The sequence below is a fragment of the Salmo trutta genome, chromosome 14 (genome assembly GCF_901001165.1).
Source record: "Salmo trutta chromosome 14, fSalTru1.1, whole genome shotgun sequence".
Lineage (NCBI taxonomy): Eukaryota > Metazoa > Chordata > Actinopteri > Salmoniformes > Salmonidae > Salmo > Salmo trutta.
Window position 1 is genome coordinate 72,935,322 of NC_042970.1, and position 26,237 is coordinate 72,961,558.

The 26,237-nt window shown below is 44.1% G+C and overlaps 3 protein-coding genes across 3 annotated transcripts; 2 read left to right on the top strand and 1 right to left on the bottom strand.

The window, feature by feature from the left end:
* Positions 1 to 716: 716 nt before the first annotated feature.
* LOC115147324 (ADP-ribosylation factor-binding protein GGA1) lies at positions 717 to 9,135 on the top strand. The gene is made up of 17 exons (XM_029689511.1): positions 717 to 815; positions 1,328 to 1,412; positions 1,531 to 1,606; positions 1,731 to 1,829; positions 2,198 to 2,321; positions 3,021 to 3,118; positions 3,312 to 3,392; positions 3,749 to 3,886; positions 3,999 to 4,080; positions 4,447 to 4,557; positions 4,803 to 4,943; positions 5,103 to 5,167; positions 5,247 to 5,440; positions 5,537 to 5,760; positions 5,945 to 6,114; positions 6,937 to 7,047; positions 7,271 to 9,135. Exons 1-17 carry the CDS (start codon positions 773 to 775, stop codon positions 7,379 to 7,381), a joined length of 1,953 nt encoding a protein of 650 aa, XP_029545371.1. The 5' UTR covers positions 717 to 772; the 3' UTR covers positions 7,382 to 9,135.
* Positions 9,083 to 21,409, bottom strand: LOC115147323 (probable ATP-dependent RNA helicase DDX17). The gene is made up of 13 exons (XM_029689510.1): positions 21,100 to 21,409; positions 20,572 to 20,731; positions 20,377 to 20,473; positions 17,163 to 17,296; positions 16,839 to 16,904; positions 15,683 to 15,824; positions 15,248 to 15,408; positions 14,767 to 14,939; positions 14,397 to 14,507; positions 14,084 to 14,145; positions 13,910 to 13,969; positions 10,924 to 11,157; positions 9,083 to 10,426 (listed from the first exon to the last, which is right to left on the bottom strand). Exons 1-13 carry the CDS (start codon positions 21,153 to 21,155, stop codon positions 9,897 to 9,899), a joined length of 1,986 nt encoding a protein of 661 aa, XP_029545370.1. The 5' UTR covers positions 21,156 to 21,409; the 3' UTR covers positions 9,083 to 9,896.
* Positions 21,410 to 21,565: 156 nt separating this feature from the next.
* LOC115147326 (protein N-terminal asparagine amidohydrolase-like) lies at positions 21,566 to 25,610 on the top strand. Its single transcript, XM_029689512.1, has 10 exons — positions 21,566 to 21,819; positions 22,029 to 22,131; positions 22,289 to 22,354; positions 22,448 to 22,559; positions 22,630 to 22,703; positions 22,812 to 22,865; positions 23,377 to 23,430; positions 23,515 to 23,612; positions 23,925 to 24,038; positions 24,247 to 25,610. Exons 1-10 carry the CDS (start codon positions 21,739 to 21,741, stop codon positions 24,415 to 24,417), a joined length of 927 nt encoding a protein of 308 aa, XP_029545372.1. The 5' UTR covers positions 21,566 to 21,738; the 3' UTR covers positions 24,418 to 25,610.
* The last annotated feature ends 627 nt before the right edge of the window (positions 25,611 to 26,237 follow it).

Genomic DNA, 26,237 nt, shown 5'->3' on the forward strand with positions numbered 1-26,237 from the left:
CTAGAGGGAGTAGTTAAGTACTTTTTTTGGCAACTTTTTTGGCCACTATAATTACAGGACACACACTCAGTCTGTTGACAGCGACACAAACTCACAAATTGACAACTTTTATGGAATATGTTGTTGGTCTCTCCTCCTCTCTGTGTAGTTTAATAGACGTATAAGTGAAACTCTAAACTGCATATTGCTGTTTATGTTTCCAGTTTCTGTGCTATTAGGAGCAGGTCAGTGCACAGGCTTGTCATCAATGGTTGAGGGTTGAGAAGGATCAGGTATATCAGTCATTTAAAACAACATATAAATAGACCATGGGCAACAGCCAGAAGGCTTTAGCCTACTGGGTGTGTTTCTATTGCAATGTATCTGTCTTTCTCCTGATGGAGCCTTTACATGTGACGACGAAACAGAACTTTGTGCCTTTTCGTGGTATCTGTGTAGAAAAGTGACATAAACATCCTGGAATACCAATAATGGATGATGAGATGATCGTGCATGACATAGAGTTATGGCGTGTGAGTAGTGTCTGTGTATTTGGATGAGAGCAGCAGGTCTAGGGCTGACATGTGGCAGTATGACTTGACATGGAGGCTTTTGGTGCAAGATGATTTCGGTCATAAAATGCATCATAACGCACCTCAGTTTTTATCCTTGACAACCAACCGTGTAGTAGAGGGACTACCAAGTATGGCTTGATATGATGACGCCCACATCGTTGCATGAGACAGGCAAAGTAACGCGATAGCTGCCAGTTTGGCAATCGGAATCCCCGAAAATGGCGGCGCCGCCAGAGGAGGAGAGCTTGGAGTCTCGCGTCAGTGAGTCATACGATGCTTTTACCGCTATAACCACTCAATACGTGAGGTAGAGAATGCGCTGTAGTTGTAGTGTTATGAGCATAATTGTTGTATGTGCAGTGGATGAACATCCCAGTGATGATGATGCTTTATCCAAAGTGCTAGCTAGCGTGCTATAACGTAGCGCTGCTGAGGTCGGAACAAAAACAGACCTCACCCCTGTATTGTTTACGCAGAATAATGCCTTGACAAGCACGAATATCATTTGTTTTAGATGTTCTTAATACGCAATTTGTTACAAATACAACATAGTTCGACTTTGAAACTGGTGAATAAGACTGGCTAAGCTAACTAGCCACATTATCCAGTGGCTGAGTGTCAATGGGCAAATAAATTGGGGAGGAGTCATTCTGCTAACGTTTGCAGCAAGTAAACACGAAGGCTTTCTTTGTGCATTTGGTTCTAAGGTAGCGAGAAACCCTTGAAAATGTTGATAAGCCCCCGGTTCTGGAATTTGCTTTTATTCTCCCCAGACAAAGCCACCAACCCCCTGAACAAGGAGGCGGACTGGGACAGTATCCAGGGCTTCTGTGAACAGCTCAACAATGAGCCTGAAGGGTAAGGAGGACCAACATGTGGAGAACTGGTCATAGGCTTGCTTTGTCAGTCAGTACTTCAACATGTTTAAACATATGGCAAACCATACAAGTACTCTTATTTGATGTCCCCTCCCTAGTCCTCAACTGGCTACCAGACTTTTGGCCCACAAGATCCAGTCACCCCAAGAATGGGAGGCCATGCAAGCACTAATGGTGAGAATACCGTTATCGGGGTAATGTATTGGTTGACATGCTCACTGACATCTCCATTAGCCAGAATATGCTAATTGTAAGTGATCCCACCACCAGCAGTATCATAACATATATGTGTCCCTAGGTCCTAGAGATGTGCATGAAGAACTGTGGGAAGAGATTCCACAATGAAGTGGGCAAATTCCGCTTCCTCAACGAGCTCATCAAGGTGGTCTCACCCAAGGTACTGTCTGGAGGGCTATTTCTCTAGGGTTCCATTTGAATTCAATCTCTTTTTGACTGCACCCCTTTTGATCTGAACCAAACTTTACATACATATTTTCCCATGGTAGAAATAGGGTATGCAAAATGGGTCAATTTTGAGCACCTGAATGTTTTGTCATTTCGGTCCAATAAGTCACTTTCTGACCACTTCTACCACGGGCAAATATGTAGGAAAGTTTTTTTGTTCAAATCAAAAAGGGTGCAGACAACGTGATTGAAATCAAATGGAACAACCCTTTATGTAACTCAACCCCTTTTTATAAACAAACAAAACCCAGTATTCCATTTTGTCTGTTTTGATGTTCCTAAATCTCGTCTCCTGTGCAGTACCTGGGTACTCGGGCCCCAGAGCCAGTGAAGAAGAAGGTTCTGGAGGTGATGTTCAGTTGGACGGTGGGCCTGTCTGACGAGCCCAAGATAGCAGACGCCTACCAGATGCTGAAGAAACAAGGTGAGCTTTAATAGTGATGACACACGTAGAAAGAATAGGAGTGAAATAAGACGTTCTCTCTGTGTTGATCCTTTTCTTTCAACTCTTATTGTTTTCACTATGATGGAACTTCAGGATGAGGAATATGGCTAAATCATATGATTTATTACAGTACTGTAACTGTATGATAATTTCAGGAGTACACTCATTTTATTTTTTAGTTATCTGTATGTTCTCCTAACATGTGCTCCTGATATAAATAGTATTTTTGTCCATGTCAATCTCACTTATTTTTAGAGTTTATGCACCAACATAAGACAAAATCATATTGAAACTCCTGAGTCTGCGTCCATCATTATTATTTTTTTCACTTAGCCCGTCTAAGTTAGAGAAAAAAACTGTTTGTGTAGTATGACTGTTTGTGTAGTATGACTGTTTGTGTAGTATGACTGTTTTGTGTAGTATGATGGAAGATAATTACATAGTGCTCAAGTTAAGTGTTTTGCTCCAGGGAGTGACAGCCAACAATATTGCTTAGCCTGGCCCTGAATCCGTTGGTTGCGCTGCTTGTGTTTACAATAACTTCATGGGGAAAACAATGTTATTACCAACATGCCGGAAACCTACGGTATATACATGATGTACTATACACTGTAGGGACTTGCCGGTGACAGGCTGTTTATTAATGTGACATGGATGGGGTTTCCTGCTCTCTTCCAGGCATTGTGAAGCACGACCCGGTTCTTCCTGATGAGCCCCTCCCACCCCCTCCGCCCAGAACTAAGAGCGTCATCTTTGAGGATGAGGAGAAGTCCAAGGTAAACATGACAATGAAGCAGCCCCTTGAGTTTTGTCAATAGAGATGACATTAGCGGACATTTTGAATTGATGTCGTCTTTCCATTCTTCCACTGTAATTTTCATGTATTCCCTAACGGCCTGCTCTCCCTCTTTTACCTCTCTCCTCCTGTTATCCCCTCTTTTCCTTCCTCTTCCCTTCCTTCCTTTGTAGATGCTGTCTCGGCTTTTGAATAGCACTCACCCTGAAGATCTAAGAGCAGCAAACAAACTCATTAAGGAAATGGTGCAGGAGGTGTGTCCTTCTCTGTTTACTCCTGTCTGCGTGATTGTGTCTTTGTTGGGGTGGGTGTCAATCAATGCATATATGCCTATTGCATTCACAACGCAGTCTATTTATTACTCATACTCAAAGTAAACAGCGAGCACCTTATATCGTCAAAGCACTTCTAATGATTTTATGGATTTGATTCTGAACTCTCTCACGATTGTAATCTACTATCCCTACAACTGCTCTCATAATTGTACTGTATATGCCTGCAATAAAACAACCTATGCAGACTTCAGAGCGCTCCAGCTTTTCTTTTATGGGATAATCTTTTTATTTTATTGCAGTGTTCTGAGTGTGTGTGTTCTGTTACGGTCATCCAGGACCAGAAGCGAATGGAGAAGGTGTCTAAGCGTGTGAACGCCATCCAGGAGGTGAAGGAGAGTGTGGGCCTGTTGACCCAGCTACTGGGAGACTATAGCAAGGAGAGCAACTCCCAGAGCAATCAGGAACTCATCAAGGTTAGCACAGAGCAACACCACTAGGGGGGGGGGGGTGTGTGTGTGTGTGTGTGTGTGTGTGTGTGTGTGTGTGTGCGCAATGGGCTATTTCTAAACGTGGTTGTGTTTGCAGGACCTATACCAGAGCTGTGAAAAGATGAGGCCTACTTTGTTCAGATTGGCTAGCGACACAGAAGACAACGATGAGGCCTTGGGTGAGAGTCCTATGTTTACATATAGTGTGATAGAAAAGTTTGGTCATACGCACATTCTTAAAAACATAGGTGCTGAGCTAATAATGAATACTAGTATAGAACAAGAAGGCCCGCACACTGTCAGGACCTGACGAAGATCCGTTTCGGATCGAAACGTTGTCAATAAAGCAGTGAATTGGGAGCCTTAACAGTGTGTGGGCCTTCTTTGTTCTATACATATAGTGTGATCACATCAATACAAGAGGTACGATTCAAAATGGCTGAAGAGTGATGCATGCCTCTGTACGGTTGTTAGACAGTTCTATACGGTTATGTAGTGTTCAGCATTGCATAGCTCACCCTCTGTGCGTCTCTGTGTTACGCCAGCTGACATCCTGCAGGCCAACGACAGCCTGACGCAGGTCATCAACCTGTACAGACAGCTGGTGAAGGGAGAAGAGGTGAACGGAGACAGCACAGCCATGCCCACACTACCAGGTGAGAGAGAGAGGGAGAGGCCTTCTGTAGGGTCACGACCTGAACCTGCTGGCGTCTCAGAGGGGCAGACACAGTGTTCTACACACTCCCAACATGTTCACATATGCACAGACTGAACCTCAGGACATCCAGCATAATCAACCAGGTTGTTTCCCTGTTCATTTTCACAGATATGTTCCGTGTGTTTAGTTCAGTAGTTACAAAACGTTTGATCACACAGACCGACGTGTTTTATCTCTCCACAGGAAGTAGCACAGCCCTCCTAGACCTGACCGGGTTGGACACCTCGCCCACTGGACTTCCCTCCTACCCAGACACCCCCTCACTACAGACCCCGTCACAAGAACTGGGTATCAGCCTGCTAGATGATGAGCTCATGTCACTAGGTAAGCAGCAGTTCTGAATGTCGTTTCGCTAGCTTGTTTACTCTTATTAAATTGCCCAATTATTTTCCAACTTGCCATGACTCGGCCAACTGTGGTTATGCATCAAGTTCTCTCTCGGGTTCGTGTCGACAACCTCTTCCTATTGTTGTTTTCACTCAGGACTCAATGACGTAACGCCCAACTCTACCCACACTACTCAGTCGGGAGACTGGAACTCCTTTCAGGTGAGAGAGAGTTGTCAGCATATGACGCATGCACACACACACACACAAAAAGTCCCTAACCCAGTGTTTTTCTGCGCAGTGTTCTGACAGTGTAGAGCCAGTCGTCCCAGCGGTGCCTACTGCAACAGTGTTGCTACCGGCCGTGACCCCTATCCCCCAGGCTCCATCAGGGGGGGCCCCCGCTGCTTCCCCTAAAGCCCTGGATGAGTTAGACCTGCTGGGCAAGACCCTGCTGCATCAGTCCCTACCCCCGGGGACCCAGCACGTCAATTGGTAAACACTGTAGGCCAGAGGGGCAGTTGCTAATCTGTAACGTAAACACTGTATTCTCAAAAAAAAAGCTGACGCCTTGCTCTCTCCCTCTCACAGGGATAAACTGCAGCCCCAGTCCAGACCCACCCTGCGAGACCTCCAGACCAAGTCCAGTACCAACACTACCAGCACCTCCACCCCCAGCCCTGTCCTGGCCTTCCCCTCGGAGCAGCCTGGGTCTCTCCTAGACTCCCTGCCCAGCCTCGGGCCTCCTACCCCAGCCCCCCAGAACGACATCTCCTTAGCTAACGTGACTGTGCCCCTGGAATCAATCAAGCCCAGTAAGCCAATTGTCTGATCAATCTGTATTTCTGTATGGTTGTTTTGAACATTAGCAAGAAAAATACCAACTCAGATTCCAAATAATAACTATAACATACCCAGCCATTACCTGTATTGCAACATGTCTCCAGACATGGTGATGGCTGGGCATGAACTAACCCTATGCCTCCGTCTGTCCTCTAGGCAGCTTGCTACCAGTGACTGTATTTGACAAGCACAGTTTGCGGGTGCTGTTCCACTTTGCCCGTGACTCTCCTCCCTCTCGGCCTGACGTGCTGGTAGTGATCATCTCCATGTTGTCCTCCGCCCCCATACCAGTCACCAACATCCGTTTCCAGTCTGCAGTACCCAAGGTTGGTCCTCTCACTATCCATCTCTCTTTCTCATTTTGTCTTAGTGATCCATCTTCTACCTCTATCATCTGTTTGTCCCTAATTTCTCCTCTGTCTGATTTAGATGGTTGTGTTCTGCGGTAACCTATGTGCGCTGAGTTGGGACTGTAGTTTGATGATTAGATGGTTGGGTTCTGCGGTAACCTATGTGCGCTGAGTTGTGACTAGTTTGATGATTAGATGGTTGGGTTCTGCGGTAACCTATGTGCGCTGAGTTGTGACTAGTTTGATGATTAGATGGTTGGGTTCTGCGGTAACCTATGTGCGCTGAGTTGGGACTGTAGTTTGATGATTAGATGGTTGGGTTCTGCGGTAACCTATGTGCGCTGAGTTGTGACTAGTTTGATGATTAGATGGTTGGGTTCTGCGGTAACCTATGTGCGCTGAGTTGGGACTGTAGTTTGATGATTAGATGGTTGGGTTCTGCGGTAACCTATGTGCGCTGAGTTGGGACTAGTTTGATGATTTAGATGGTTGGGTTCTGCGGTAACCTATGTGCGCTGAGTTGGGACTGTAGTTTGATGATTTAGATGGTTGGGTTCTGCGGTAACCTATGTGCGTTGAGTTGGGACTAGTTTGATGATTAGATGGTTGGGTTCTGCGGTAACCTATGTGCGCTGAGTTGGGACTAGTTTGATGATTAGATGGTTGGGTTCTGCGGTAACCTATGTGCGCTGAGTTGGGACTGGTTTGATGATTAGATGGTTGGGTTCTGCGGTAACCTATGTGCGCTGAGTTGGGACTGTAGTTTGAGTGTAATGTGTTTCCTCTGTCTGTTTCTAGGTGATGAAGGTGAAGCTACAGCCTCCTTCAGGAACTGATCTTCCAGCCTTCAACCCCATCTTACCCCCAGCCGCCATCACACAGGTCCTACTGCTGGCCAATCCTCACAAGGTACTACCTACACACACAGACTCCTCCTGCCTGCTTTGCAAGGTGTTTAACATATGCTCATTCAAAAAAACTGCCAAGTCAGCATCTCATTTGTAGCTGTGAAACACCCTGAGGTGACTGTCACCGTGGCAACAAAACAGAACTTAAACGTGTGCAAGCAGAAAGCATGTTAATTTGTCCCCTTTCCTGGTGTAGCCTAACATGGTTCTGCTCTTTCTTTCAGGAGATGGTCCGGTTGCGATACAAGCTCACATTCGACCTGGGAGAAGAATCACACGATGAATCCGGCGATGTAGAACAGTTCCCCCCTCCAGACACCTGGGGGAACCTTTAGTGGGACTGATCAACTTCCTGTCACCTGATTCGCTACTTCCCTTAGGTGTAGGTCGAAGGTCCCCCCCAAGCACTGGTCCAGGGAAAGATGGCGTTTTTACATTGTGATGGTTACGGGAAATCTGGTCTTAGACCTGTTATTTGGATCGGTTTCTCCCTTAAGGGTCACACCAAATGTGTGCTGTTGACATCTGACTGTCGACTTTTTCGCGTAATTCTACATGTAAAATCGGTTTGCACTCAGTTTGAAAATTACGTCCGGTACTTTGTTCAGAGGTGCTAGGTACTCTCGGCAGGCAAACGCTATTGGTGTGTCCGAGCCCTTATGTCTTCCCATTTGTTATGGATTGAATATCGGCAGGGAAAGCTGATCCTAGATAAGTTATTTGTGGGCAGTTTCTCCCTTATGCCTTCCCATGTGTCCCATCCATGATCCGCTACCCCATGTCCCTATGTTGTCATCTTTCATACTCCATTTTGTGTTTTTCTTCATTCCATTGACTGTACTACAATCAGCCCTTAGTCTCCAATGCATTACTGTATAATAACCACCTCATGTGATCTGTCCAAAACAAATCATTGCTGTGAGTTCTGAGAGAACAAGTCGAAGCCTTTTGAACTGAATGTGTGGGACTGTTTCTCTCAGGCTATGCCTGATAGCATTATTCTGCACAAAATATGACACTCAAATAGTGTAGTCCCAAAGTATTGTATTATTTTCTATTATTATTTGTACGGTGTAAGACCAGTTGGGTCTGTGTTATGTGATACGTTGGGCAGTAGGTGTCTGAAGCTGTAACAAATGTATATCCTGTCCAATCTTCTGTGAAGGAATATCCAATCTATGATGCTTTTATTCATTCTATTGAAATCACATGATCATATTGTTTTGTTATAAACAGCAATTTGTTGCTTTTCCTTTTTCCCCGTTTAAGGGATTTCATTCCACTACATGATGCATGCACTTCCTGTTTGTTTGGTTTTGCACATGAATATGATTCCCTCATTTGCTGTCCTCTGTTCCACCTTCAGCTGTTGACGTTGACCCAAAGGGAGAGGCGTTAGTTCAGTACTGAGTTGTCAATGCTGACACCGTTTAAATCTGCCGAATGTGCCTAAAGCTGAGAGTTTGTTCTTTATGTATCTTTTTTTTTACCTTCCGTGTACATACGAATGCTACTTTTTTTTCCCCGTTTTGGAGTCGCACTACTGATTTTATGAAATTTGGTTATGCTTCCTTTGGTGCGAGATGTGAAACGAATGGGATATGGTCATTTGATGATGTGTCTGTTCAATCTAAGGGCGACCAATCATATCTGCAAGGGACAGTGGAGGCGGAAGCTTTTGCTCCAGTCAAGTAGTACCACACCCGATTCAACCAATAAAATGATTTATTGAAGACTAAGATTAGTTGATCATGTTAGTGCTTGGCTAGAAGTAAAGCCAGCGGCCCCACCTATCCATTGCAGATATAGTCGTCCAACCATGCAGCAGCTGCATCTCTCACGTCATTCTGCAGCTCCCTAATTTCAAAGAGCAAATAAATATTGAGGGGGGAATGGTGAGAATGTAGTGCAAATATGAATTTAAGGGAAATAAAGTTCTTTTTTGGGGGGGGTTAAAACTGACTTGTCTATTGGTGGTTGTCAAGGAATGTTCACTCATGCTTACCTATCCTGTACTCCATACAACAATTACAGGATTTTGGTTTCAGAAACTTTATTGAAATCCTGTGAAATAAAGCAATGTAGAAAAGAACATAAGTATGAATTACATCTTACCAATAAATGTTGATTAAACATTCACAAAGCAACACTCAATGTGCTGATTAATGGGATTATGACAAGTGTCTGATTATCATTCCCAAATTGTTCTAATATGAATCTGAAGAAAATGGTATAGCCATACAGCTTATGTAGTTTATAGAAAAAGCTGACTGCAGTATCAAATGAATATACATATTAAGAATAGGATAATAGAGAATGATAATTCAATATTCACTTCCCCAAGAGAAGTGGAAAGCATAGCTGACTGACAAAAATCACTGGAGTTCTACATGGCAACAACAACAAAAATCACATTTTAGCATTTGTTACTCACTGAAGGACGAGAACCTCACCATTTAGAGTAAATCGCAAATGGAAATATCAACTCCTGTCATGCCAATTAATACCAAAGAGTCACAGCTTCAGATTCACAGAATACCATATTCTGGCCACGCACGGACTACTCTTGAACACATGAAAAGCGAGAAGTGTATCATGCATGAGTACTATTATTTTCAGATGTAGTTAAAATCATCGCGAAACAAACAAGTACAAAAATATGTAGCTATATGTTAGCCCTTACCTCCTTAAATCTCTTGACTTTTGCCTTCTTACCATGGTAGGTAAGGGCATGACAGCAACTCTAAACACCCTTTCAGAGGAGTAACGTTACAGTTACACACTGATAAACACTAGGGTTTGAAGTACCATGGTGATTTGGATTCCAAGCACCATGACTGTATAGTAATTCTACTTCCTGGGTGGGGGTGTAGGAGGCGGCGGCGGGGGAGGAGCAAAGGAGTACGGAGGCTGCCCTATGAAGCCCATGAGAGGGGGCTGTGGCGGGGCCATCAGCTGGGCCATGAGGGGCTTGGGCCCTGCTGGAGGTGGAGGAGCTGGACCGAACACACCCTGGGGCTGACTGGACTGATTCTGGCCCCCACCACTACTACCCCTAGGGGCCCCATTAGCTGCCCCCCCAGCCCTGGAGCTGTACTGGGTACCACCACCACCACCATAGCTCTGGTACTGGTCAGCCCCCCCGGAGCCGCAACTCCCCCGGCTGACCCTGCTTCGGTCCCTGTAGGAGGAAGAGGATGAGGACCTAGTGTCTCCGTCCCGACCCCCGCCACTGCGCCCGTCCCGACTAAAGCTGCTGCCGCGGCTGTCTGGCTTGTTGCCCCCGCTGACGGAGCGCATGCGACGCTCACACACGTCCTGGAACATCATGTTGGGGTTGTTGGCGCTGGAGCCGCCGCCACGGTAACGCATCCTGCCACCTGCAGAAGAACATTCACATAGGAGGATTAAAATGTCATAATATAAGCTGAAATATTTTAGTTTAAGAATGTCAAACATCACTGATTACACAGAACGTGTAGTTTATGTTTGGATTTGAGACGGTAAAGGTGATAGAATAGAATTAATCCCTCCTGAGATGTGGCAAACCTGGTGGCCAACTACAAGAAACATCTGACCTCTGATTGCCAACAAGGGTTTTGCCACCAAGTACTAAGTCATGTTTTGCAGAGGGGTCAATTACTTTTTCCCCTCATTAAAATGCAAATCAATTTATAACATTTTTGACATGCGTTTCCTGGATTTTTTGTTGTTTTTCTGTCTCTCACTGTTCAAATAAACCTACCATTAAAATTATAGACTGATCATTTCTTTGTCGGTGGGCAAATGTACAAAATCAGCAGGGGATCAAAAACTTTTTTCCCTCACTGTAGTATGGTTCGGGTTGACCCTATAATGTGAATCGAGCCAGTCTCACCCCCTCCTCCCCCATGTCCAGAGTTAACCAGCTGCAGCAGTTTGGGATTGATGGCCTGCCGGGCCTCCTCCAGAACTCGGACCAGGTCCCTGGCCTGGCGCAGGTTACCCGGGGTGAAGAAGGTATAGGCCGTGCCCTTGTTGGTGCTGCGGGCCGTACGTCCGATCCTATGCACGTAGTCCTCAGACGAGTTGGGGTAGTCATAGTTGATGACAAACTTGATATCCTCCACGTCTTTGGGGGAAAGTGGTTTTGAGAGGTGGGAGAGGAAGGTGATGGGTGAGGAGGGTTTGGAGGGAGAGGAGGGTTAGGAGGGAGACGAGGGATAGGAGGAAGAGAGGATGGTTTGGAGGGTGAGATGAAAGAGGAGGGTGAGATGAGAACAGAGTGAGAGGAGGGTTTGGAGGGTGACGAGCGATAGGAGGAAGAGAGGAGGGTGAGATGAGAACGGAGTGAGAGGAGGGTTTGGAGGGAGAGGAGGGTTAGGAAGGATAGGAGGGTGAGGAGGGTTTGGAGGGTGAGATGAAAGAGGGTGAGATGAGAGAGAGGTGGGTTAGTAGGGAGAGGAGGGTTAGGAGGGTGAGATGAAAGAGGAGGGTGAGATGAGAGAGGAGGGAGTGGACGGTTTGGAGGGAGAGGAGGGTTAGGAGGGTGAGGAGGGAGAGACGAAAGAGGAGGGAGAGGAGGGTTAGGAGGGAGAGGTGTGGGTTAGGAGGGAGAGGTGTGGGTTAGGAGGGATTTTTGTACAGTGAGAAAGAAGACAGATGGTATTCAAACAATGCCAAAGATATGAGAGAAAAGTGGATGATTATTTAGAATTCCAATTCTAATTAATATTGATTACCACTTACCTGTCCAATAATAACAGAAGAATAACTATACATTTATCCAAACTGAAGTAGAATAAAAGTTTTAATTCTTGAAGTAAAACCTATGAAAGTTATTCAGTTTAGGGTCAAAATCTCTTGACTGGAGAGGCCTAGAGGTTTAGTGGTAAACCTCATCAGAATGTGACGAGAGACCCACTCAGCATTAGGAGGGATTCAGTAGAGTTGATGATGTGACATTCTCTGTCTGGACCTGCACCAATGCCCAGTTTACGCAAACTTACATAATAGTAGAACCATTCAGAACATTTAGTTCTACCATGGTAACATGTTTTCTGCTGAGAAATGGTATGAGAAGAATATTTCTTTTAAATTCGGATGTTGAAATGACAGTAGGACAAAAAGTCTGTTTCTCATTACAGAAGCTCTGACAACACTGCTGGGTTGGTCCGAAAACAAAACATCTCCTTGGACCTTTTCCCTCTGTTTTCCATAGTAACAGAGGGAGGCCATTTTACTACTCACAGAACCTGCCAAACCTTAATATGTTTCCACCAAGAGAAAATGTGATGGAGTAAATGTTGGAGGATAGAGTTCAACACAATTCCTTCAACAAATACCTTTCTGTGACTGACTACAATATGGATCGATGAAACTACCTGAATGAGTTGATGCGACTGGGGAGGTCGTGGAAGGTGTAGTAGGAAAGGGGGTGTTGAGGTACTTACCCCTTTAGAGTTGTTTTACAAGGGTAGTCAGTCACCCCCCTGTCCTGTCCTGATCAGCCCTGGTTCGCTTGGAGGCGCTGGGGGGGAGGGAGAGAGGAGGGGGCCCAAACGAGCCCCCCGTTTCCCCCTCACCCTTCGCATACACCAGCAACGTCGGACAGGAGCAGAACCGCTAACCCCCCCCCAATGGCCGGTTCTGTTGCTCTCTCGCCGAGTTACAGGACCTCCGCAAATCAATCAGGACTCGATCCAGCCGAGCTCCTAACTCTCCCTGTCTGTCTGCCTTTTGGACGGACGGACGGAGGGACAGACAGGCACCTCAGGTTGATCCCAAGGAGAGCTCGCTGGAATCACATACCCTCAGTCTATGATGGGGGTCTATGGGGGTGTTTAGGAACCAGATAATCATATACCCTCAGTTTATTGATGGGGGTCTATTTGGGGTGGAGAATGGGGAGGGTGTATCCTTCTGATAACTAGACAAGCCACTAGCTAGCTGCTAATGTGACTGAGGGCAGCCCCAGTACTGTCTGACACCAGCATGTGCTGGAGCTGCCTTGTGCTGCACAACCCTGAGGGGGAGAAAAAAGAACAAAGACACAGTCATTGGTAGCTTGGCAAACCCAACATGTCTACTTCCCCTTCTCAGGTTCCAGGTTTAACCTATTTAGTTAGGGAGGTGGAATAGGGCACTTATGTACAAGTTTCAGGGTGGACATGGGGAGAGCTGACTGTCAATTTCACTTATAGATAACCCTAAAACACACCCTACCTAGAAAATACCCATAGACAAAATACAGTACAACTATAGTACTATGAATGATGTAAACATATCTTGAGGTATAATCAAACATATAATACTGAATATTTGGGATGTTTTCCTTCATGTTTTGGGTTACATCATAAAGGAGACATGAGAGGAGGGTATTGGGGCGAGCATGGGGACATTTGCCCCCCCCATCACACCCCCATTTAGGCAGCGTGCCAGAGTGCCCCGGTCGATGGACGTTTTGGACTGCAGTAACAAGAAACAGACAGTAAAACGTTGTGGAGCTGAAGGCCTGGGGGATTGTGAGGCTACTGGTGCTTCTACTTTCCTTTAGAATGTAATTGACAGAGGTCATGACAGAGGTCATGCTGTAGAAAGAGTGCTGACCGATTTTTCGTTGTTGTTTACAGGTTCAATAACACCGCTATTATGTTTGCAGACAAATGTATGATTTTGTCGTTGTAAATCGTAAACCTGGAAAACGGGATGGGAAATTAGGCAACAACAAAAATCACATTTATTAATTGTGTGTGTTTTTCTCTGAAAATGTTTTGTTTGTGTGTGTTGGAGAGTGTGTATACGTTCTGAATCTGTATGTTGTGCTCTGTAGGAGTGTAAGTGTGAACACGTGAATGTGTGTATTCAATGTTGAGAAGACATACCCAGACCACGAGATGCCACATCAGTGGCGATGAGGATAGGAGCTTTGCCGCTACGGAATTCTGAAAGTTCAGACAAAATCAAAGATGTTAGGTAGAAGACTGAAAAAGGAAACAAAAAACTGAACACATTTCACCAAAGCCAGACTAAAGCATGGCCGTTGAAATGTGACCAACCTGTCAGAACCCAGTCTCTCTCTGGCTGGCTCTTGTCCCCATGGATACACATGGCTGGCCACCTAGAAAACACACCACAACAATGTTGCCATGGGACAGACAGCTGAGACAGCAGAACAGGACGTGATAAGGAAGGCAGTTGTACGAACAGTTAGACGATTTCTCTACACTCTTATCTAACTAAGAAGCCCAACACACTCCATATGAAACCACAACTAGCTCTTGTTTTGCATAGTCAGTATCGTGGCTTTGAAAGAGGACTTAAAACCCATTTCGGCAGTCCGTGCTTTCCCTCAGTCTCTCTCCGTCTCACCCATCTCTTCTCATCCTGCGGGTGAGCTCATCACAGCGCTTCTTCGTCTCCACAAAGATGATGGTCTTGTTCTCCTTCTCAGCCATGATCTCTTCCATCAGCTGGAGCAGCCTGACATCAACAAAAAGACACAGGAAAGATATTAGGAAAACATCCCTCAATCACCGCAATCCCAAGACTAATATTCTCTCATGCTACAAAAAGATAGCATCCTGCACTCTGTTCCTGTCCTTCATAACCAAGACTACTGAACACTTTTAACTACATTGGTTTTTATCCCTTCCAGATCAGCGATGACTAAGGAAAGGAGACATGAACAGAATGCAAAACTAGAGATGGATCTTGTCCATTGGCGGATGGCCTCACTAACTTGTTGTCCTTCTCGTTCTCCATGCAGACGTCTACTATCTGCAGGATGTTGTGGTTGGCGCTGAGCTCCAGAGCTCCTACGTTGATCTGGACATAATCCCGCAGGAAGTCCTCTGCCAGCTGACGCACGTCCTTGGGCCAGGTGGCACTCCACATCAGAGTCTGGCGGTCCGGCTGGGGCACAGGGAGAGAACGGTAATGGGGACATTCCTCCTCAGAAAACAATACACGATTACTCTATTCTATAACATGAGTATTTAGTTATTTGTGATGGATTGATATTATATCAACTGTCATTAAGATAGATAGGACAGACGGACAGACAGATAAGAAAGACAGACAGAGATGATCTACCACCCTCTGTAGTATCCATCTACTTACCCAACAATCCATGAATGGCTATGTATTACACAGTCATAGTAATTGCCTAATTCCAGGAGATGTGTGTGCGATTTGCTAAGTATAGTATGTGCCTGGCTTACCCGGATCTGGTCCACGATCTTGCGTATCTGTGGTTCGAAGCCCATGTCCAGCATGCGGTCAGCCTCGTCCAGCACCAGGTAGGTGCAGCGCCGCAGGTTGGTCTTCCCTGCCTCCAGGAAGTCTATGAGACGCCCCGGGGTGGCGATGCAGATCTCTGTACCTATATGGACATAGGATGCAAAGTGTCACAGTTTCAAGAGACGCAAATGCGTCAGAAGAGACCAACTGCGAGATTACTTCCAATACTTGTAACTTTTTCAATCTTAAAACTAGTAACTGAATGGGAAGTGCAGAAAATTAAGCTAAGCTGGGACCAGGGAGCCAAACAGGTTTTAGATCATCAGAGGTGGAGAGGTCTTGTCTGTAGTAGGCACAAACAATATAAGTAAGTAAATAACTTGTAACAGCATTTAATTCAACCTGCAGCTCCTCACCTCTCTCCAGGTCACGTATCTGCGGTCCCTTGGGTGCTCCTCCATAGACACAGGTACTCTTGATGCGGGAGGTCTTTCCATAATCATGAGCCACCTGCTGCACCTGCTGGGCCAACTCTCTGGTCGGGGCCAGGACCAGGCACTGAAGAGAGAGAGATATCAATACATACACTACCTTTCAAAAGTTTGGGGTCACTGAGAAATGTCCTTGTTTTTGAAAGAAAACCATTAAAATAACATCAAATTGATCAGAAATACAGTGTAGACATTGTTAATGTTGTAAATGACTATCGTAGCTGGAAACAGATTTTTATGGAATATCTACATAGGCGTACAGAGGCCCATTATCAGCAACCATCACTCCTGTGTTCCAATGGCACGTTGTGTTAGCTAATCCAAGTTTATCATTTTAAAAGGCCAATTGATCATTAGAAAACCCTTTTGCAATTATGTTAGCACAGCTGAAAATTGTTGTTCTGATTAAAGAAGCAATAAAACTGGCCTTCTTTAGACTAGTTGAGTATCTGGAGCATCAGCATTTGTGGGTTTCATTACAGCCTCAAAATGGCCAGAAACAAAGACCTTTCTTCTGAAACTCGTCTATTCTTGTTCGGAGAAAAGAAAGGCTATTGCATGCGAGAAATTGCCAAGAAACTGAAGATCTCATACAACGCTGTGTACTACTCACTTCACAGAACAGTGCAAACTGGCTCTGACCAGAATACAAAGAGGAGTGGGCGGCCCCGGTGTACAACTGAGCAAGAGGACAAGTACATTAGAGTGTCTAGTTTGAGAAACAGACGCCTCACAAGTCCTCAACTGGCAGATTCATTAAATAGTACCCGCAAAACACCAGTTTCAACGTCAACAGTGAAGAGGCGACTCCAGGATGCTGGCCTTCTAGGCAGAGTTCCTCTGTCCAGAGTCAGTGTTCTTTCCCCCCCATCTTAATCTTTTCTTGGCCAGTCTGAAATATGGCTTTTTCTTTGCAACTCTGCCTTTTGCGATTACTATTTAATAAACGGTAGTGTATAACCTTTAATAACACATGATATAACAGAGTTAAGTACACTATAGAAAAGGGTCAAAACATTCTAGTCTCACAGACCTGAAATATGAATAAGCAACAGTGTGCAGTTTCCAGTTGTGTACTCACAATAGGTCCGTCTCCCCTCTCTAGATAGGGCTGATGGTTGATGTGCACAATGGCAGGAAGCAGATACTGCAAGAAAAGGCGCCAAATAGTACAATGAGGTCATGAGGTATATAGCCCCGTCTGACAGTCCAGGGACGTTAGTCCTCATGTGTCAATATGTCTTTGTGTGTTGCAGCTGTCAATGTTCCTCTGGGAGTTTATGTGTTTTTATACTGCAGCTGTTGGTGTGTGTGTGTGTGTGTGTGTGTGTGTGACAGAAAGAAAGACAGAGATGTTGCAGCTGTCGGTACTGTGCGTGTTGTTGGATTATCATGGCGTCCTTACTGCCAGGGTCTTGCCGGAGCCGGTCTGAGCGATGCCCACCATGTCCCTGCCACTCAGGGCCAGAGGGAAGCCCTGTGATTGGATGGATGTGGGCTCCTTGAAGTCCTGACTCAGTAGCACATCCATTACATACTCTGTCGGCAAAGATAAACAATTAAAGGAATAGTTACCTATAGCCAGGGGTGGGCAAAGTTTTTGGCTTTTGAAATTCAACGGAGAGCTGCACTGATTTCTTGTTGACCGATTTGTCAAAATGAATTTGCAGGCCATTATAATTTCAACATACTACCGTAATTTCCGGACTATTGAGCGCACCTGAATATAAGCCGCACCCACTGAATTTAAAAACAAATATTACTTTTGAACATAAATAAGCCGCACATGTCTGTAAGCCGCAGGTGCCTACCGGTACATTGAAACAAATGAACTTTACACAGGCTTTAACGAAACACGGCTTGTAACAAAAATAAATAGGCTTTAACGAAACACGGTTTGTAACAAAAAATAAAAAATTAGCAGTAAGCTTTAGTTGTCTTTTTGCACTGAGTCAATTCCTCGCGCTGCTGTTTCCAACGTCTTATCATCGACTCATTAAGACCAAGCTCCCGTGCAGCAGCTCTATTTCCTTTTCCAACAGCCAGATCAATCGCCTTCAACTTGAAAGCTGCATCATATGCATTTCTCCGTGTCTTTGCCATGATGAGGGTGACAAAATGACTACCGTAATCAGAATGATGGGAAGTTTGAGAGCGATCGATTTAAACAGTAAACAAAAAAGTTGTTTGACCTTAACCCGTTCGGCAATTTCATTGGTCTAATGAAAGCTTCATGCCGCCAAAGAACTGAGCACGTCACAGAATGTGTTTTTTTGGAGAAAAAAATGAAAGCGGGAAAAATCCATATATTAGCCGCGTCATTGTTTTAGCCGCGAGGTTCAAAGCGTGGGAAAAAAGTTGCGGCTTATAGTCCGGAAATTACGGTATGTATTTAGTTTGACGTTCAAGAGTGGCCTGGAGTGTTTTTTGTTTTTTTACCCAATAATGTGGCCCATGAGCCCCCCCCTTCCCAATAGCCTATGGGGTTAGTGTTTTGTAAGCTTGGGCTGTGTTCCAAGAACTCTTTAACCTCTCTTTGGTAGGGGGCAGTATTTTCACGGCCGGACAAAAAATGTACCCAAATTAAACAGCCTACTACTCGGGCCCAGGAACTAGAATATGCATATTATTAGTAGATTTGGATAGAAAACACTCTGAAGTTTCTAAAACTGTTTGAATGATGTCTGTGAGTATAACAGAACTGATATGGCAGGCAAAAACCTGAGAAAAATCTTACCAGGAAGTGGGAAATCTGGTGCTTGTAGTCATTTCAAGTCATTGCCTATCGAACACACAGTGACTTACGGTTCATTTTGCACTTCCTAAGGCTTCCACTAGATGTCAACAGTCTTTAGAAAGTTGTTTGAGGCGTCTATGGTGAACAGAGAGCCAACAAAGGAAGTTGGAAGTTGTTGACTCAGGAAAGCACATGAGTTCATTGGCGCTCATTCACGTGAGGGATAGCTGTGTTCCAAAACCTTTTTCAAGACATTGGAATCGTCCGGTTGGAATATTATTGAAGTTCTAAGTTAAAAAGGCCCTAAAGATTGATGCTATACAATGTTTAACATGTTTCAACGAACGTAAATAGAACTTTTTGGGACTTTTCGTCGTGACATTTTGGCCGCGCTTCCTACACTTGGAGTAGCTTACTGAACGCGCAAACAACAAGGAGCTATTTGGACATAAATTATGGACTTTATCGAACAAAACAACATTTATTGTGGACCTGGGATTCCTGGAAGTGCCTTCTGATAAAGATCCTCAAAGGTAAGTGAATATTTCTAACGCTATTTATGATTTTAGATGACTCCAAAATGGCGGGTATCTGTATTGCTTGATGTCTTTTTCTGAGCGCAGTACTCAGATTATTATTATTTTTTTATTTTATTTTATTTCACCTTTATTTAACCAAGTAGGCAAGTTGAGAACAAGTTCTCATTTACAATTGCGACCTGGCCAAGATAAAGCAAAGCAGTTCGACAACATACAAAAACAGAGTTACACATGGAGTAAAACAACATACAATCAATGAAGTAGTAGAAAAAATAAACAAAAATTTTTTAAAAATAAGACTATATACGATGTGAGCAAATGATGTGAGATAAGGGAGGTAAAGGCAAAAAAAGGCCATGGTGGCAGAGTAAATAAAGTATAGCAAGTAAAACACTGGAATGGTAGATTTGTAGTTTGAAGAAAGTTCAAAGTTAAAATATAAATAATATGGTGCAAAGGAGCAAAATAAATAAAATAAATAAATAAATACAGTAGGGGAAGAGGTAGTAGTTTGGGCTAAATTATAGATGGGCTATGTACAGGTGCAGTGATCTGGGAGCTGCTCTGATAGCTGGTGCTTAAAGCTAGTGAGGGAGATAAGTGTTTCCAGTTTCAGAGATTTTTGTTTTTTTATTGCAAAGTGTGCTTTCCCCGTGAAGCTTTTTTTAAATCTGTCACAGCGGTTGCATAAAGGAGATGTTCATCTATAATTCTTTGAATAACAATTTAATATTTTATCAACGTTTATGATGAGTATTTTTGTAAATTGTAGTGCTGATTCACTGGCAGTATTGGAGGCAAAATATTTTCTGAACATCACGAGCCAATGTAAAAGGCTGTTTTTGGATATAAATATCAACTTGATCGAACAAAAAAATGCATGTATTGTGTAACATGATGTCCTAGGAGTGTCATCTGATGAAGATCGTCAAAGGTTAGTGCATCATTTTAGCTGGTTTTCGTGACGCCTGTCCTTGCTAGGAAAATGGCTGTGTGGTTTTTCTTGTGTTGGAACTGTCCTAACATAATCTAACTTTATGCTTTCGCCATAAAGCCTTTTTGAAAATGGATAATGTGTTTACATTAAGGAGACGTGTATCTTTAAAATGGTGTAAAATAGTTGTATGTTTGAATTACTTTGAATTATGACATTTTGTGGTTTTGAATGTGGCGCTCTGATTTTTCACTGGCTGTTGAATAGTGTGAACCGTCCCCAAGAGAGGTTAAAATGGGTTGAACTTCCTATTCTCATCTCTTTACCATCATGACTGCTGACAGGTGAAGGGACAGGCTATAATATAGGTTCAACAATTGTCAACTGGTATCTACTGTTGTCTACTTACGGGGAAACTGTGCTTGGCGGAAGCTGGTGATGGCCCTGGGGCAGCCAGTACCGCTGACTGTGATCTCCTTCCTCCTGCGGAACTCATCTATGTCATACTGCAGACACAGACAACAGAGAATCAACAGGCTCAATAGACACACTATGGATAGCATCCTTCTAAGAACATGTTTATATATTGTGTTTGTGTGTGTACCGGAGTCATGCGCTGGAGCTCTGGGTGCTCGTTGTAGAAGTTCTTCTCAAACTTGGGCAGCTCGTCCAGATCCCACTTCTTCTTGCGAAGGCGTTCTCCAGGGTTCCCAAACTTCTTCATAGGGGGAGGGCCGCCCCAGCTACTGGACCCAAACCGAGGGCTATAGAACATGCAGCGAGAGGAGTGATGAAAAAGGGGATGAACGAGCCATGATTAGTAACACTGCAACATAGACCCTAAATAGGTTCCTGGCTATTTTAATCTATTTGCAGTAAGTGCAATTTTCCCTGGGTGGGGCACCGCCTATAACTCTGTAGCAAGCAAGTAGTTATTTATCGTACACGAACAGGGCGCGTGCAACATGTCTGAGACACGCCCGTGCACGTAGACATTCAGCAAGATTGATGTTTGTTGAAACAACTAACAGTATTCCAATATATCCCCGTATCATATAAAAAGCACACGTTTGACAGATATTCCTACGTGGCTATAACTATATTTCACATGCTGCAGAAAATATCTGCTTACCCTCTGTCTCGTCCACGGTCTCTATCTCGGTCTCCATACGACGAACTCCCCCTCATGTTGTCAATAAATTCTTGCTTGTAGAAATATTTAAGAGTTGCACAGTGTTGTGCAGTCTCGATCCTACAATTCGGTTAAAATAGCTTATGTTACAAGGAAAGTGCAATAAAGTTAAACACTTGCTTACAAACACAACTTAAAAGGTACGACGAGCCCTGAAGTTATTGAACAAGCCAAAACAAAATGTTGTTTTGCAGTTGCTGCTGCTGCTGCTTCACACACGTCACGTCAACTCCCCCAGTCACTCCCTCCCTGTGGACGTAAGGTTTTGGATCGTAACCCCACATAAACAACATGCACGTTTCATGTCAAAGGAGCGTAGAGCAAATGGAGAATTTGGCGTAGCCTACGTTTACATTTTATAGCGTTCATGCCCTAATAATACATGTGTACAGTTGGTGGCAGTAATACATCTTGTGACATTGAGTGACGTTCTTGAGGAGAAAGCATACCAAAGAAGAAGAAAATGGATCTAGGAAGTGCAAGCTAGCTAACCGTCTGTCTTGTGTAATAGGTCTAGTTTTCATGTTTCATGAAGATAAATATGACATTATATTAGGTAGATTTATATTGTAGAAAGAAATGCCTTTGCTAATACAAAATAGAAGAATCGAACGACCAGGTTCGACAGTCGATTTGTTCGCCAGATATCCGCATTTGCAGGTGAGTTGACTAGTTAGCCAAGCAAACTATTTGTATTTATTTTATTTTATTTTACCTTTATTTACAGGTGAGTTGACTAGTTAGCAAAGCAAACTAGCAGCTGTCATGTCGTAAGCAAGTTGTCCTTGTTGGAATTAATCACAATTAAGTAACATATCACTTGCTCTTCATGCTATATTGACATTTTATTTGATTATCTTATACCATAGGAAAACGCCCGAGTATTTCGGTCCAAGCCGGTTGTAGATGTCGACCCGAAGTGCCTCCTATACATACAGCAACGAGAGTTTGCAGCCACAACACCAGCGGACAGTGAGTATAAACCTATAGTTAAATCAATATAGGTCAGCATAGCTTAACATAGTATATTGTTGCGTCCAAAGGCTACCTCTACACTGATAAATTGTAGCTAAAAGTCCTCTGCACAGTATCCACGACCATGACGAAATGTGTCCCTCTGTTTCCCCAGACTCTGTCGCTGTCCTTGGTTCTGATGATGCAACCACCTGCCACCTAGTTCTGGTGCGACACACAGGTACTGCAGTTCTCTATGTAATGTGTGTTTGTAGATACTATGATAGCATCAAGATATGAGCTTCTTAATGTCTGCATTTGTACCATCTTGTAGGAAGTGGAGCTGCTTGCCTTGCTCACTGTGATGGCTCCAGCACGTGGAGTGAGGTTCCCCTCATCGTCAAAGCTGTCACATCTTTGAGCAAGGACCCTGCCAAGGAGGGCAGGTAAGAGATAACACGCAGACACACCCACACACACACACACGTAATTGTCCCCTTGCTTCTTTTCCTTCAGGCTGGAGCTCCACCTCGTTGGAGGATTTGATGATGAGTCAAAGACGTCCCACAAACTCAGCCTTAACCTATTGTGTACGTAAATCTCCTTCTCTTCCCTCCTGTTTGAATGCAACTGCCATAGTAGCAACACCATTATCAGGCTGCATAGAGAAACTACAACCCTTCTATTGTGTTTTGCAGCGGCCTTCCAGAGACAGAAAGAGGATATTCACCTAGAGACCTGCTGCATCACAGGTACATGTTTACGCTCTGTTATATTCTCTCTCAGCCTGTTTTTCTTTATACTACCCAGAGCTATACATGTAGAGAGTTTGGCTGCCATGTTAGCACGGGGGCCATGTTCGAACGGCTGCCATGTTAGCGCCTTTATTCTTGACGTTTTGGTGATGTAACAACACGAGAGCGTCTCCGACAATTCCCTATGAAACGACCCCCTGTAAACAAGCAAAGCAGGAGAGCGAGTTTAATGTTTTTATTGATTGGCATTCGGGGTGTATCCAAGTCTGTACTGTGTTGGTGTCCACAAATTGCATATCTTCTTTCAGTGGACATCTTCATAGGTTTTGAAAACGATCCAAAATTAACAGCACAACGCGGAAGTGTCAATTATCACTTAGCAACAGCTATGGAGGAGGAAGTGGCGCTCTCGGAACATTCAGACAGAAACCTTTATTGGGCCAACTCTCTATATATCTGACTCTGCCCCTACCTATCTCAAGGCTCTTTCTCTTTTTTCCATTTGCAGAGATGAATGACGTCTTAGTGGACGGAGCACACAGACCGGGTGTGCAGGGCATAGGTACTGTACTGTATCTACACTGCAAATCAATTCACCTTTTTGTAGCACACAGTTTATAGTATGGCATTGACTGTGTGTCTGCAGGTATAAATATTAAAACGGGGGAGGTGTTCCCCGCCTCGTTCCCTCACAAAGGACCCGCGGAGGAGCTGAGATCAGCACGGACATTCACTGGGGGCCAGGTAGAGACTTGCGCATAGAACCTTAAATAGGTTGATGTCATAGAGCCGCTATGCATCAGATTGGCAAATTTGTCAGCAATTTTAGCTGGGGCCTGCTCTAATTGGGACGTCAAGTAGAACTAGAATTCCTGTCTACTGATATATTGTCTATGCTCTTGCACTTCATCTCTGACACTACATGAAGGATTGATATAAAGAAAGATCAAATATGACACATTGAGTGGCTTGTGGATTGTCTGGATAGAACCCTGCGTGAGTTGCTAACTACACTTCATCAGACAGTCATATAACATTGTAATTATATCTCCACAGATGGCTGATATATATGACTCAAACAAAGGAGTTGTGAAGATAGGCCCATGTAAGTGGTCCCCGAATCTGGATATTTCCTTCTGGCTGTCGCAAGACGATGACACCATCTTAAAGGTAAGGTGTAAGAAAATAATACATTACTAATATTGATCCCACAATCACTAGAACTTTAGTTGTATGTCCCTTTAAAACCTTATTGACTACCTCTAATGTGTTATAGTCCCTGTTTCTGTCAACAGCGATACAATGAATGTTGCATAGTATGTTATCAGTATACACACTGTGATATGTTACTCCCCTGTTTTTTTCCTTCTCCAACCAGTACCTATCCACGTCCCCTACGGCTGAGCCACCACACTTTGTCCAGCACATCAAGTCCACCATCCAGTTCCTCCTGGAGCACCCCAGTTCAGACAGCGTCTTCCCTGGAGGACAGCCCCAGCACTACCGCAGAACAGAGCAAGGGGACTGGGAGAACGTTAACCAGACATAAAGGGCTTGAGACTCTTCTCCAACCCCCTATTACTTTGACTTTCCCTGGAATCTGTCCGGAAATGAAATCACTCCTTAACTTCTGGAAGACAAGACACTGTGACCCTCCTCTTTATGCCATTGTGGGCGTCACATCTATTATTGTTTTTTTGACTTGGTACCAGCACTCCCTGTATATAGCCTCTTTATTTTTATTTTATTGTTGCTCTTTTATTTTTTACTTTTGTTTATTTAGTAAATATTTTTCTTAACTGCATTGTTGGTTAAGGGCTTGTAAGCAAGCATTTTACAGTAAGGTAAAATTGTATTCGGTGCATGTGATAAATCAAATTTGATTTGATTTTTCCGTGGTAGCTATGTACAGTACAGAGCTATCTGGATTGAACCCCAGTGCTGTATCTATGGACTGTCTTTCTCATAGTTTACCAGACATTTTGTATGTGTTATTTTAAATCAACAATACAGTCAATACAAATGTCCGCTCCCACAGAGAGTGCTCTGGTCAGTGGGTGCTCTGGTCAGAGGGTGCGCTCGCCCCCAGCCTCCCCGAGGGGCTAACAAGGCAAGACCCCGGCCCAAAGGGATTCTCCAAGGGCGGGAAAAACCAAGCCCGACTCGCGGGCGGGCATGAAAGAGAGTGCACCCATAAATACCAGGACCAGCACACACACCGCTCACGGCATGAAGCCAAACCACAAAGCATAAATAACGAAAAGCAAAACATACAATAATCACATCCCACCCTCACTCCTGATTGGAGGACATCAAACATTTGCCCTGTACATTTCTGTATATACTTACTTCAACACTCATAAATTCCACCCTTCTGACAGCCACAGATCAACCCATCTTTCTCAATAAATCATCATTCTACCATGGGACTTGAACCTCCCCAACTGCAACATTTCTGCTGAAATTGCCTTAAAAATAAACATTTGATTTAGTTTACCTGACTTGACTGGCTAGCCCCAGCGAAGACAGGACAGGCGGAGGTCTATGGATTTGTCCCAAATGGCACCCTTTTCCCTATTTAGTGCAGTCATAGGGCCATAGGGCTCTGGTCAAAAGTAGTGTAATATGTAGGGAATGGGGTACAATTTGGGACAAATGCTATCTTTATTACTGATGATTGTTGTTGGGATGTTTTAATTCTTGAGTTGGCGAATGTCTGCACCCACGTGGTCTGTTGGATTGCACAATGTTCATCTGAGTCCTACTATGCTACTATCTGGTGTAGTCATGTTATCCAGTAGCTGTAGAAATACCCTTAGTGGACAAAACATTAAGAACCCCTTCCTAATGTTGTTTCACCACCTTTTGCTCTCAGAACAGTGGCTGCTTGCTACTTCCTTGTAACATTTTAGCTAGGCAGGTTAGGAGAATAAACGTAGCCGGTTAGGATAATTAACATGGCAGGTTAGGAGAATGAGGTTAAGGTTGGGGAAATGGTTAGCTAAAATGTTACAAGGAAGCAGAAAACATCCACACAAAAAGGTCTCGAGTGGCAACCAATCTGGCCAATTAGCTGTTAGGTTTTCATACACTCACTTATGTTGATCCTCCCAATTATTTAGTAACGCCTACTTTCAAACACTTCATGTATCCATGACTCAAATTTGCATCAATGACTAAGGTCTGTCAGGATCGATTTTTCCTCAATATTGAAAATTTTTGAAAGCCTTTGAAAAACATATTCACATGAACCAGAAGTTCAAATAACATGGGTATGTGGCACGTCTCTTAACTTAGTTTGAGAAAATCTAAGGGATTGGTTAAAAGATGGCTGAGTTATTGATAAATCAATCTTTATCAATGGACACA

Coding starts and splice junctions, on each gene's coding strand:
- LOC115147324 (XM_029689511.1), top strand. CDS start 773: ATGGCGGCGCCGCCAGAGGAGGAGAGCTTGGAGTCTCGCGTCA. Junction 3,887..3,998: donor GCAATCAGGAACTCATCAAG/GTTAGCACAGAG, acceptor TTGTGTTTGCAG/GACCTATACCAGAGCTGTGA. Junction 5,441..5,536: donor GGGACCCAGCACGTCAATTG/GTAAACACTGTA, acceptor TCCCTCTCACAG/GGATAAACTGCAGCCCCAGT.
- LOC115147323 (XM_029689510.1), bottom strand. CDS start 21,155: ATGAGGGGGAGTTCGTCGTATGGAGACCGAGATAGAGACCGTGGACGA. Junction 14,940..15,247: donor AGATCGTGGACCAGATCCGG/GTAAGCCAGGCA, acceptor CCTGTGCCCCAG/CCGGACCGCCAGACTCTGAT. Junction 11,158..13,909: donor TGTGGCATCTCGTGGTCTGG/GTATGTCTTCTC, acceptor TTTCCCCCAAAG/ACGTGGAGGATATCAAGTTT.
- LOC115147326 (XM_029689512.1), top strand. CDS start 21,739: ATGCCTTTGCTAATACAAAATAGAAGAATCGAACGACCAGGTTCGACA. Junction 23,431..23,514: donor ACCGGGTGTGCAGGGCATAG/GTACTGTACTGT, acceptor GTGTGTCTGCAG/GTATAAATATTAAAACGGGG. Junction 23,613..23,924: donor GGACATTCACTGGGGGCCAG/GTAGAGACTTGC, acceptor ATATCTCCACAG/ATGGCTGATATATATGACTC.